General features: G+C 50.8%; 1 protein-coding gene across 1 annotated transcript in view; it reads right to left on the bottom strand.

Moving 5' to 3' along the window:
- The window catches only part of COTL1 (coactosin like F-actin binding protein 1), a 54779-nt gene extending 41038 nt beyond the window's left edge, over positions 1-13741 (bottom strand). Inside the window, exons 1-2 of the mRNA XM_017860763.1 lie at positions 13541-13741; positions 13201-13283 (exon numbers count right to left, since the gene is read on the bottom strand). Of these exons, the coding sequence (XP_017716252.1) occupies positions 13201-13283; positions 13541-13617 (160 nt within the window). The 5' untranslated portion in view covers positions 13618-13741. The remainder of the gene's footprint in view (positions 1-13200; positions 13284-13540) is intronic.

Genomic DNA, 13741 nt, shown 5'->3' with positions numbered 1-13741 from the left:
CAACCCCTGCGCTCCCCATTCACATTCACCGGCCATAGCCCTCATCCCAGGGCCCCATCCTCTGCTCCCCACCCCACACTCAACCTCCACAGTCCTCACCCCTGCTCTCCACCCCGCTCCCCACCCATGCTCCCCTCCCACGGCCCCCACCCCACGGTCCCACTAGGTTCCTGCCCTCCTGCCCACCCAGGAGCCTCATCCTCCTTTTTTCTTTACGCTTTTTAAACCTAAGATATTATTTACACTGCATGAACTGCACCCTGTTAAACTGTACAATTCAGTGGTTTTCGGTCCATTCACAAGGTTGTGCACGGTGATGCACCCCACTGAGCTCTCCCAGCACCAGTGCCCAGCAGACCGTGAGTGCTCAGTTTATATTTGCTGCGGGGATGAGTGATCAAAGTCACCCAGGAAGAGAGTATGGTGTTCCCAAGAATGGGCCACACAGCAGCCAGGTTTGGCCAAATCCAGAGAGCTCCAGGGTGGACACAGCCCTCTCTGTCCCTCTGTGAGGCAGGGGCCCAGAGGGGGCTGTGGCTGCAGGGGTCACACAGGGGGCGCCAGGAGCCTGGCTCTCTGCATCTCAAGCCAGGTTCTTTTCACCCTTCCCCCAGCTCCAGCTGACCCTGGGCCCGCCTGAGGCGGCAGCAGCTTTTATTTGCAAGCCATGAACAATACACGCCATTTTATAAGCAGGGTAGAATTCTAGCCAGAAAGGGGGAGAAAAGCACTTCCGCTTCCCGGTCAGATCAGACCTCCAAACGCCAGCCCTTCAGGCAAAAGTAGGGAAATCGGGATTTCCTAGGAAAGTCTCTCCAGGGTAGGAGGGAACTTTTGGGTTCAGGAATTAAAATGGAGCTTTGCTCCCCAGACACACTCACAGGTTTTCTGTGTCAACAACAATGGCAGAAACGGCCTCTAACCAACAGTGGCTTCTAAACAGTGCCATGGCTCCCCGATGGCCTGGGCCTGGGCCTGAGGTCTGCCCCTTGGTGTTCCACAAAAGAGCCTCCCGTGGTCTTGCCTCCTTGTTTCACAAAGATTTTACATCGCAAGCTGGGGTGCAGGGGGTGTCAGGAGTGAGGGCGAAAAGCACATGCACCGGGTAAGAACTGCAGCCCGGATGCATGCCACCCCAGCTGTGAAACGGGATAACAACAGGGCCTGCGATGCTGGTCACCGTGCATATGAAATGAAATCACAAGGAAGTGACTGTGGCAGGCAAAACACTGGCCCCTAAGACATCTACGTTCTAAACCCCAAAACTGTGAATATGTCCCTCACATGGCAAAAGGGACTTTGAGGATGCAATTAAGGTAAGGATCCTGAGATGGGAGATTCTCCTGGGTTATCTGTGTGAGACCTGTGTGATCACTGCAGTCCTTAAATGGGGAAGGGTGGGGAGGAGGGCCAGAACCAGAGAGATGGCATCATGAGGACTCGACCTGCCACGACTGGCTTTGAAAACAGAGGAAGAGGCCACAAGCTAAGGAATGCAGGCAGCCTCTGGAAGCCAGAGAAGGCAAGGAAATGGATTCTCCCCTGGAGCCTCCAGGAAAAACCAGCCCTGTCCACACCTGGATTTTAGTCCTGGGAGGCTCACGTCAGACTTCTGAGTTCCAGAATTGTAAGATGATGCATTTATATTGTTTTAATTCACCAAGTTTGTAGTCATTTGTAACAGTGGCCATAGGAAATTAACACAATGACCTTGGCTAATGCCTGGCCTAATAAAGGTCCACTGTTAACCATTGCTGTTATCAACTTAGTTATTTATTACTGGCAAGGAAGCTTCCCTAACTACATAGAAGAAAAAATAAGTGCATGAAGAAAAGCGTGATGACCATAAACTAAGTACAGAACTAAAAACAAGATCTATGACGGGTTAATTTCAAAATGCACACATGAAATAAAATATTAAATGCTGAGGTGCCATGCCTGTCTTCAGAAACCAGCCTCTGGGGACCTGCCACTGCTGAGGCCACTGAGCTAAATCAGAAAAGTCTCTGGCACTTGTTTAAGTGGGAGAGGAAGGTGGCAATGTCTGGGCTCTGGAGTAAGAAGCCTGGGGCCAGAGCAGTCACGTGGCCAGTGGTAGCAGCCAGGGAGCCTTGTGGGCCACTGGACTGTTACTTTGGAGGAGGGGACAGCGGGCCCTCCTGTGTGAGCTTAGCTCTCAGACATCTACATGGACTGTCACTCATTTGCCTACTCAACGACATCTGTGCAGGCTGCCAGGTGCTGTTCCCCGCGCTGCCAATACTGCAGAAAACAAAGCTGACCAGGTTTCCACCCCACGGGGCTTGGATGCTCCCAGGAAAGTCACACGATAAACAGGTGCATAACTGCACATGTGGCAATGATCTTAGGCACTGCTAAATGCTGCAAGGATATGCTTTTTGACTCCTCGTCACCTTCTCGAAGGCCACGTCTGGTTTCAGCGGTGGTGGGCATAGCCATGTGGGTACACCATGACATCCTGCCATGTGCTAGCTGCTCAACCCCACAGAGGCACAGCCTGGAGTGCAGAAACCCTAAAGCCCTAAAGGACCCCCCCCCCCAACCAATGGGGGATGAGAGTCGGTGGCTACGTGCCCCCACCTCCCAGAGCTGTACTCTCCACGTTCCTCTAAGGGTTCCTGTGGGATTTTGTCCCAGATGCCCACAGCAGTAACTGTAGGATTTTGTCCCAGGTGCCTACAGCTCATAAGAAGTAGAGCTGAAATTTGAACCCAGGCATTATGGGTTCTCTTCTACAAGCAAGAGACAAAGGGGTGGATAGCCAGCACTTGCTGGGAAAAGCCTATGACCCAGGATATAGCCCATGACTTGGGCCCACTCAAGGAAGCAACACACCTGTAGGGAAAAGAGACTGGGAGCCAGCTAACCATGAAGGGTGGGGATTCCACCACCAAACGGACCAAGTCCCTCTCTCCAGGACTTCGCCAAGGAGATGAAGAAACAGACATGCACACCACCACCACACAGGACACCAGCACCACGAAGACAAGGAGGGCGTCCGAGCAGAGGGAACATTCACACCGGGCCTTGACGGGTGTGTAGGAGTCCTCCAGGAAGGCGAAACAGATGAAGACAGTGCAGGCAGAGGGAAGAGCATCCACAGGCCTAGGGAAGCGGGAAGGCAGGGCAGCGCGGCACAGGGAAGGGCTGGGAGCCTCGGACACAGATCTGGATTCAAAGTGCAGTTCTTCCCAGCTGCGGCATCTCCAGCAAGCGACTCTGGCTCTCCAAGGAAAATGTCAGGTTCCTCCTCAGTGAAGTGCAGATAATTCCTACTTGTGGGTGTCACTCTGCTCATTACACCCTCAGAGAGAAGATAAATTAGATGAGCTAACACACACAGAGCCCCTATGTAAGGCCTGAGACTTGGGCATCCCTGAGGTCAGCATCGTGTGTGTTGGGGACACGCACTAGAGGAGTTGGCTGGCCAGCGCCTGTCATAAAGGGCACCCCATGTCATGTCTGAGCATTTGGACCTTATGGGGAAAAGGTGTTGGGAGTGGGAGGCAGGGGAGCAGCCCGACCTGAAGGTTAGAAAGCCACCGCTGGCCTGAACTGCAGGGGTCAGGGAAAGGACTCAACTCAGTACTTGGCAAAGGGCTTGGCGCATAGTAGATGCTCAAGAAATGTCCTGGAGAAGACAAGGTCATGATCAAGGGTGGAGCCCTAAGAAACGCCTAGACTTATCAGGCGGGAAGCAGAAGAAGCAGCAGCAGAAGGAAGTGAAAATGAGAGGAGAGAGACATAAAAGGAGAACTAGGCAAGTCTAGCCGTGCAGAAGCAGAAGCACAAGCGAGGGGGGCTATCTTTTCAGGAGGTGCTGGCCACTGGCAAATGCTGGAGGGAGGTAAAGTGGATCAGAGACAAAGATATGACCACTAAATCTGGCAACTGGGATATTATCAAAGACCTAGGCATAGAGCTCCATGCTCCAGGTGTGGGTGGGCGCCAGAATGAAATAGGGTAAAGAAAGGATGGAAGACAAGGAGGTATTTATAACATCCCTAAAACCTGTAAGCAATGCTTTCAAAAAGTTTCCATTAACTTCTGAAGATTTTCAAGGGGTAAAAACACAATTTAACTAGTGTTTGGGGAAGGCCTTTTTTAAACATGAGACACTGTACTTACCAGGAAGATACACATCTACCATCCTTCATCATGGGTGACAAGGCCACAAACAGAAAAGAAAGCACAAACATCACCATGCAGTAGACTGAAAGAGTTACCACAAAGCCCACGTGCCTTTGGATACACAAAAAAGCTACGCAGCATGGCTCAGGGCCTCCCAGCAACAGATACGTGGGCAAAGAAGGCAATGGGAGACTGGAGAGTGCACAAAATTACAAAGGTAATGTCTCAGCAGCCCTTCAGGGTACCACTTAAAAACAAAAACCCAGCCGGGTGAGGTGGCTCACACCTGTAATTCCAGCACTTTGAGAGGCCAAGGCAAGTGGATCGCTTGAGCCCAGGAGTTCGAGACCAGCCTGGACAATACAATGAAACCCTATCTTTACAAAAGATACAAAAATGAGCCAAAGCAGGTGCCTGTAGTCCCAGCTACTAGGAGACGCTGAGGTAGGAGAATCGCCTGAGCCTGGGAGACAGAGGTTGCAGTGAGCCAAGATCGTGCCACTGCACTCCAGCCTGGGTGACAGGGCAAGATCTTGTCTCAAAAATTAAATTAAATTAAAAACCCAACATTGTTTCTGGAGCAAAGTAGGGACTCAATAAAATGTTTGTCGCATGCATAACGGACAGACTGTTCAGCACTTTATAACTGCCCAAAGCCCTGTCACAGATTGAGAGCTTCAGTCTGTTAGACCTTAGGAAAGAAGGGAATTTCTCTCCTTCCCTTCTCACCCAAATTTCTGAAACCTGTGTGTGTATGTGCAGCTAGGGAAAAAATATTCAGTTGCAAAACAGCATGATAAATAGACTGCCAACTCTGTGCGTTGTATTGCTATATATGAGGAGGTCATGGACAGCAAGTGAATTTGACTCCTTAGCATTCCAGCTCCCTTCTTTTGGTAACTATACTCGTTTTCCGTAGGAACCACCCCTCCATCACTCTCAGTCTCTGTCGTCCAGGTAGGGCTGATCCCACCTCCGAGAGGCATCGGCCAGGCCTGTACTAAGCCACATTTGGTCAGTCTTCCTGGAGGCACAGCAGGCCAGAAAACAGAGCTGTGAGACAGGAGAGCACAGAGGGAAGGAGCGCCTCCTTCAATCCTTTCTTCAACATCTACACCGAGTGGTTAATCGGACTCTCCTGACATACCTCCCATGACGGGGACCTCGCTTTCTCCTCTGGTAGCCCGTTCTACTCTGAGGGCCGTTCTTCCTCTCCAGGTCCACCCAAAATCTATCTGATATGGTTTGACTGTGTCCCCACCCAAATCTCACCTTGAATTGTAATAATCCCCATGTGTCAAGGGCAGGACGGGGTGGAGATAACTGAATCACGGGGCAGTTTCCCCCACACTGTTCTGGTGATAGTGAGTTCTCACACAGCTGATGGTTTTACAAGGGGCTATCCCCTGTGCTTGGCTCTCAGTCTCTCTCCTGCTGCCATGTAAAGCAGGATGTGTTTGCTTCCCCTTTTGCCGTGACTGTAAGTTTCCAGAGGCCTCCCCAGCCATGCAAAACTGTGAGTCAATTAAATCTCTTTTCTTTATAAATTACCCAGTTGCGGGTATTTCTTAATAGCAGCATGAGAACAGACTCACACACTATCCCTGAATTCCTACTGCATAGTCCCATTTACCACATAGAGTTGGTGTGGGGGTAGGAACACAAGAAGTCCACACTTTCCACATGACAGCCCCTCAAACATCTGAAGACAACACTCGCATGCCCCCAAGGATCTCTCCTCTTGATCTCACAAGGTTAAATGTGTCCAATTTCCTCAGTCAGTTCTCACATGAGAGGCTTTAAATTCCTTGTCCAGCCTGGATTCTCCTCTCCTCTGAGGCTGTGTCCAGCTGCCTAACCTGGAGACTATGGCCAGGACTCTTTTAGATAGAAACTAAATCCAGAACCCACTCACGCTGGCCTAAAAAAAATATTACTTGGCTCATGAAAGTGAACCGTCTAAGGAGAAAGCTTCAGGCATGGCTGGATCCCAGAGTGACACCTGTCTCCACCCCCACCACCAGGCTCTGTTCCTGAGTTCTCAGACAGGTTCTCTCTATAAATGGTAGACACGCCCTGTGAGCTCCAAGTCCTCATCATTCTTATTTGTTTTAATCCCAGAGAAAGATAGAAAGACTCTTTACCAACAACTCTGTCCAAAGTCTCAGGGATGAATCTGATTGGCTAGATGTGAGTCACAAGGGCCCTTGAACCGGTTGGCAGAGGGGTGGCTTACTCTGATTGGACAGTCTGGGTCATGTGCCCTCTCACAGGCACTACATTGGCTGCCCAGGATTATTATGAAATGGAAGGAAGAGTTTCCCCCAAAGGATGGAATGCTGGACAGAAAACAAAACAAAACAAAACAAAACAAAACCATCAATCCCTACATCTCTCTGTGTGACGTTTTGGATTAAACACTACTGGTTGACCAGAGCCTCATGGGAATATCATCTCCACCCAGACCATCATCCAACAAATGTTATAGGGCACCCGCCTCCAAGCAAGCTGATGCTGCCCTTCATGAAGATGCCTTTTCTGGTAACCACCCCACAGCTCAAATTTATTTCAACCTATCCATTGATATGTAACACCTTTCAGAAGGTGCTACCTTAACAACAACCACATTTATTGAGCATTTATTCTGTGTCAGGCAGTACTCTACAAGCTTTATATGGAACATGCCGCTTTATCCTTACAACAACCTACGTGCAATCATTATCCCCATCTTTACAGATGAGAAAACAGAAACTCTGGGAGATCTGCCCAAGGTCACACAGCACAAGGCTATCGTTCAAAGCAAGACGCCCCAGCCCCACCACTGATGCTCTTAACCAATCAGCTCTAAAATCTGCACCAACAGAAAACTGGACTCATTCCCAGATGCCTGGATTCCTTCTAAAATAAAACTGCTTGCAACACATAATTTGAGGTCCATGGGTAGAGGATTGGTTTAACAATGTTACATTTGTATGAGAGAAACTATGTAGCCATTTTCAAACTGGTATTGCAGAATAAGAGAGGACGATTAAGGAGGAAACTTTGGAATGGGGGGGAGGTGGCTCTAAAATATCTATGATCCCTTTTGTAGTAGAATTACAAATAGAAAAATATCTCAAGAATATAGATAAAAATGAGACCAGTAGTCTGTCCTGGAAGATGACAATAAAATGTCAGCTCCATGAGGACAGGGGCCTTTTCTGCTTCTATGCTTAACCTCAGTGCCTAGAATCGTGCTCCCCACAGAGTAGCACTCCCATATGTTCAATAAATTAAATGAAGAAATGAACAGGAGAATGAAGAAATAATTGAATGAATGAGGGAACAAGTTCCTGAGTGTTTGCAAAACTGCATCTGAACTGTATTACTTGGTATTTTCTTTTGGTTTAATCTTGGTTTATGAGTATGCTACAAAGAATATGTATTATTTGAGTGGTACAGAAACAAAATGTGATTTCATAGACAGCCCCAGCCACTTCCTCGCCATACATACATGATCTGGTAAATGGCTTCTTTCCCTCCACCTCTGCCAGCTGAGCCCTGATTGCTCCTGGCTCGCAGTGGCTCTGTTAGGTGAACCTGTGACCCTCCAGCCCAGCTCAGCACCCATTTCCTTCCCGTCATCTCTCCCTCTTCCGTCTTCTTGGTGCTCTTGAACACTTCTTCCATGTCACTTAAATTCCACAGACAAAAATGGCAATCACAGTAACTGACATGTATGGAGTGCTCACTATGTCCCAAGCAGCATAAGGACTTGCTTCTTTAATCCTCCTAATGACCACACTGTAGCAGGTTACCAGACGGGTAACTCACCTGCTCCAGAGCACATGACTGGCAAGTATTTGAACCCAGGCAATCGGACAAAACCCAAACCTTGAACCACTGAGCTAAGCACCTCTCACCATGCTCCTGCACGCAGACCCGTGCCAAAGGTCTAATGCATGTCCGCATGGGGCCAAATGCCTATTACATACCAGCCTGGGCCAAGTGCTACTGTGTGCTGAGTGGGGACATGTACTGAAAGCTTCCGAATGGAAAGCATGCCTCCATGAGTGCTATCAGAGTAAAAACAATTATTTGAGGTCGGGCACAGTGGCTCACACCTGTAATCCCAGCATTTTGGGAGGCTGAGGCAAGTGGATCACTTGAGGTCAGGAGTTCGAGACCAGCCTGGCCAACATGGTGAAACCCCATCTCTACTAAAATACAAAATTTGCCAGGTGTGGTGGCACATGCCTGTAGTCCCAGCTACTTGGGAGGCTGAGGCAGGAGAATCACTTGACCCCAGGAGGCAGAGGCTCCACTCCAGCCTGGACGACAGAAAAAAACTCTGTCTCAAAAAAAAAAGAAAAGCAGTAGTCAGGGCAGCCAACACACACCATGGCCTGTGCTCTCATTTTAGGTCCATTACTTCAGGGAACCTTCCCAGTCACCCTCAGAGGTAAACATGTCAGGATCCCCATTTTACAGACCTAAAAACTGAGGCACAGAGGGAGGGATGCACTTGCCCAAGACCACACAGTGAGTGAGAAGCAGAGCTGAGATATCAATTTAAAATGTTTCTTTTTTCTTTTTTTTTTTTTGAGACAGAGTCTCACTCTGTTGCCCAGGCTAGAGTACAATGGCACGATCTCAGCTCATTGCAACCTCTGCCTCCTGGGTTCAAGTGATTCTCCTGCCTCAGTCTCCGAGTAGCTGGGATTACAGGCACTGGCCACCATGCCTGGCTAAGTTTTGTATTTTTAGTAGAGATGGGGTTTCACTATGTTAGCCAGGCTGGTCTCAAACTCCTGACCTCAAGTGATCCGCCTGCCTTGGCCTCCCAAAGTGCTGGGATTACAGGCATGAGCCACGGCACCCAGACTAGAGCGTTTCTGATTCCAAAGTGTACTCAGAGTTGAAATAAAGGAGGAATCACAGTGTGCTAGGTGGGCGGCTGAGTCCCACATGAGTTGAGATGGGGAAGAGGAGTTCCTCCTGGTAGAAACCTCCAAAATCAAAAGCACCAAGGCGGGGAATGTTACAGTGCTGGGCCGCAGGTGCATGAGGGAGGCTGTGTGGAGATACTAGAGAGGAGATGTGGGTGGGGACAAACCGACTAGAAAACCAAGCAGACAGCCTGAGTGTAATCCAATGGGCAGACGGGAGCCACAGAAGGTTAATGAGCAGAGGAGTGACTTATTAGAAATGTACTACAGAAAGAATTACCCCAGCAAGGGAGGACAGAGTAGATACCAGACAAGGAAGATCAAGGGCAAATAGACTGTTGCTATAAAGAGGAAGGCAGAGATGTTAAGAGGCAAATGGACACTTTTCTGAAAGTGGCATGCCATTCTTCCCTAGAAGGCCACCTCCCCAAGTCAGTCTCCTGGTTTGGGTGGGGCTGCCCCCTCCCCCCACTCCAGAGGTGTGCATGTGATCCAGGCCTGGCCACCCAGAGTCTCAGTGATTGGTCTAGGGATGGGCACATGACCTCAGGGGAGCCACAGACAGTCCAGGGACCCCCAAAATCACTGGCAAAGAGGCTTGCTGTGTCTCTCCACCAAGATGGCTCTGCCCAGGGGCTAAACCTTCCCGTTCCCCGCAAGAATGGAGGTGAAGGATGAAAACAGAGCTAGGAGGAGGAAGAGAGGCTGTTTGGAGTTTGGGCAGCCTTTGCTGCTGTTAGAACTTCCCCTGGAGTTTCCAACCTAGAGGCCACAGTGGATTTTCTGCTTACATTAATCTGCACTGGGCATCTCTCATGGCCCTTGCAAGGTCTCTGACCATCCCAGGTGAACCGAGCTATGGAGCAAGAAGCAAGAGCAGAGGTAGTGGTGGGGCAGGCAGCGAGGAAGGCCGGGAGCCAGGCAAGCCCAGGAAGAAGCAGTACAGACACAGAGCAGGCAGAAAGATTGGGAGGATGAGTGCGGGGGTGGGAGGGAACTGGTCTGGCAGCGCAGACACCCAGTGACCCTCTGGAAAAGAGCTCCGAGGGAGGAAAGGCCAGGCCAGGAGGCTGGGGAGAGAAGAGGAGGGGAGGCTGGGTGGAGATCCCATTCTGGAAAGCCCTGGGGGAGGAAGGGGAGAAGGGACAGTAGCCTGAGGTGGGAGGGCCACAGAAGGGGGTATTTTAGAGAGAATGCCTGAATGCCAGAGTGGGGAGTGTTGGGAGGAGAGCAGGACCCCAGGAAGGCCCACATCCTGAGTTTATAAGGAAGAAACTGGGTGCTGTTTCTGGCCTTCCAAGTCTGCTGGCCACCTTGTGAGATGTTTGGAAGCAGGAAGCCCGAGCCAGAGTAGAACCTTTCTTCTCAGGCCTATCAGGATACCTGGCAGGGAACTGGGGCCACAAAAGAGCCCTCTCTGCATCACAAGTGGGCAAAAACATGTCATTTGCAACCCGCAAGCAATCCCATCCAGACGTGAGAATCTAAATGACCTCCTCAGAAACCAAGAATACGTCCGCTGAGCCAGCCTGCCTGGGTTCAAGTCCTGACTCTGCCACTTTCTAGCTGGGTGAACACAGGAAGCCTATTAACCTCTCTGGGCCTCAGTTTCCTCATCTGTAGAATGGGAACAACATCAGTACCTGCCACACCGGGCTGTTCTGAGGCATGACCAAGATAAGGCATGTGGAGCGTGACTAGTATCCAGCCAGCGCCAGTGTTGAGTCCACTGTCTCTGGGTTATGAGGACACGACGGCAGGAAGGAACAAGCTTTTCCGAGAGGAACAAGAGCAGACATGGCAACCCTAATTCTCCTATGCATTTGTCCAACAGATGGCTGGGGAAAGAAAGCAGACTGCAGCTGAAGCTCCCATGGCCCATTCATGAGGATCCACACACAGCAGGGGAGCATTTTCAGCTTCCTCGCCAGACGTGCGCCACTCCCCACTCCCATCCCTGGGGGGCAGGGGGTGTGTATGAGCAGAAAACCACAAGCCTTCGGGAGGAAGTGTTTTCCCACTACACCAGAGTGGGTTGAGGCCTGGGAGCAACTGCCAGGAGTCTCCTGATGGGGTGGATGCTCCTTTCCTCATCACCTTCTACTTGCTGGAGAGAACAGTAGCTTCAGGGGCAGAAAATGGTTTGATGAGGGAAGGGAGTGATTGGTGACCAGCGGGAGGAAAGAAGTGAATTTAGCGAGGGAAGCTGGCCTGTCAAGCACAGCCTCAGAGCTGGCAAAGCAGAAATACTGCTGAATCTTCTGGCTGTTCACTAACCGGAGGGGAGAAAGTTAAGATTTTGCACTTATTCCGCTTGCAAAAGCATTCAACCACAGAGGCAGAGGGACGGAGGCCTGGGTTCAAATCCTGCCCTGCCAAATCTTCACATGTTGCAGTGCTTTATGCTGCTATTTTAGGCCAACTGCTTACAAAAGCAATGAATGAATGTCTAGAGGCAGCGCTCAAGGAGTAATTTTAGGTGTGTGTGTGTGTGTGTGTGTGTGTGTGTGTGCATGCGTACATTCTTAGTATCACTCAGCCTCTAGTAGTCCCTCCACAAATATCCTTTGAATTGAACTAAATGTAAAACATAATTTGATTATGGAAGCAGTTAAGGAAAGAAACACCCACATGTTCCCTGGCACAATTTTGTACTTTTTATTTATTTCGCAAATAATCATGTAGCTTGTACAGGCACTGTTCTGAGCATTTTACACATACTGACTCACTTACCCTCACAACAGCACTGTGAGAGTGCAGGTGAGGAAACCAAGACCCCCAGAGATTAAGGAACTTGCTCCAAGCCACACAGCCAGGAAGCAGCCATTGAGGGATTCAAACCCACACCGTCAGCTGGGCTCGGTGGCTCACGCCTGTAATCCCAGCACTTTGAAAGACCAAGACGGGCAGATCACCTAAGGTCCGAAGTTAGAGATCAGCCCGGCCAACATGGTGAAACCCCCCGTCTCCACTAAAATTACAAAAAATTAGCTAGGCGTCGTGGTGGGCGCCTGTAATCCCAGCTACTCAGGAAGCTGAGGCAGGAGACTCTCTTGAACCCAGGAGAGGGAGGTTGCAGTTAGCTGAGATTGGCCACTGCACTCCAGCCTGGGCAACAGAGCAAGACTCTGTCTCAAAAAGACTAAATAAATAAATAAATAAATAACCCACACTGTCTGGCTCAGGGTCCACGCCCTAACCTCCAGGCTGTGCTGCCTTTGTCCAAAAGTTTGCTTCCAACTAAAGACCAGAGATGGGAGGGAGTCGCATTCTCCAATCTCTTTAAAAGGTCCCATTAGCAACATCACAGAGCCTCTGCCACTCCTGAGGGGTTTATGGCGATGCCTGCCACGTGGTCTTTCTTTTCATGGTTCATACACAACAGGGAAGTGCCTAAGGCACACAAATCTTAAGTATACAGTTTGATGATTTTTTACTTGGGTACACACCTGCATAATCCCCTCCCAGATCAACAAATATCTAGAGACATTTCCAGCTCCCAGCAGTCCGGGTGGTGTGCCCCTCCCAATCAGTGCCTATCTACCCCAAAAGCTAACCTGATTCTGCCATTCACACCATAGATTAGTTTCGCCTTGTCTAAGATTTATAAATGGACTCATATGGTGTGTACTCTTTTGCATCTGATTCTACTCGTCAAATTAAAAATCACATAAAATTAGCACACAGGCAGACAATGCTAGTGGGAGAAAGGAGGGCGCGGCTGAATTTCTTTCCCTTCCAAGCAGCCCCCTAGCCTGTTCGTATTTGGGCTCAGTGACTGATCAAAGGGGACAGTCGGAAGAGCTGGACACTGCAGTTTGGAAACACAGGAGTTGACCTTGGAAAACCAGTGAATCGCAGGGGGCAAAAAAGCTGCCCCGCCTGGAGAAGGCATTGTGGGATGGTGGAGGCAGGTGGGTCAATTCTGTTGCTTCACATGTCCAGAGGGGAGAAGGTTTTATGAGGCCTTAAAACGCTCACATCGGGTTCCTCCCACGCCATGCGCTAGGGGCACCCCATGTGGCCACCGGTTCCTCCCAGGTTGACTCTGGCCGGGGCTCCCCGGGTGCAGACAACCTCCCAATGACCGCGCATCCGCCCGGCAGGCGCGCCTCCCTACCTGTGCACTGCTGGATGAAGTGCTGGTACTCCGCTCCCTGCTCGCCGGGGACGATGGTGGAGCCGTCATATTTAAAAGTCACCCTTTGGGTTGGGAGAAGAAAAAAACACACACACACACATCAGCGCTGGTGGCTGCGCGGCGCGGCGCTTGCAGAGGACAATCTAACAGACGCGCTGGCCACGGAGAAGCCCGCGGGGGCCTGGCACGCCGTCCCGGAATAAGGCGAGGAAGACAGCGCGGGAGGCCCCGAATCCGTCCCGCCTGGAGGCCGGCTCGGTGCACGAGGCCCCGCGCGAGCCCGGGGAGCGGGGCGTGGAGAGGAATGAAAAGTTCCTACCAGATGACTGCCGAGCCGTCGTCGCGCACCAGGTTGTACGCCGCCCGGCAAGCCTCTTTGTCGATCTTGGTGGCCATCGCCGCGGGGCCTCAGCGGGACACTGTCCGGGGCGGCCGAGCGCGCCCCTGGCCGGCGGCGGGAATGGGAGCGCGGCGGGTACGCGCCGAGGGCGCACGGGCTGGCGGCGGTGGCTACGGCGAC

This window comes from Rhinopithecus bieti, unplaced genomic scaffold (assembly GCF_001698545.2).
Source record: "Rhinopithecus bieti isolate Rb0 unplaced genomic scaffold, ASM169854v2 scaffold_1618, whole genome shotgun sequence".
Taxonomy (NCBI): Eukaryota; Metazoa; Chordata; class Mammalia; order Primates; family Cercopithecidae; genus Rhinopithecus; species Rhinopithecus bieti.
The sequence above is the reverse complement of the archived record's forward strand: the minus strand, read 5'-3'. Positions and strand labels throughout refer to the sequence as shown.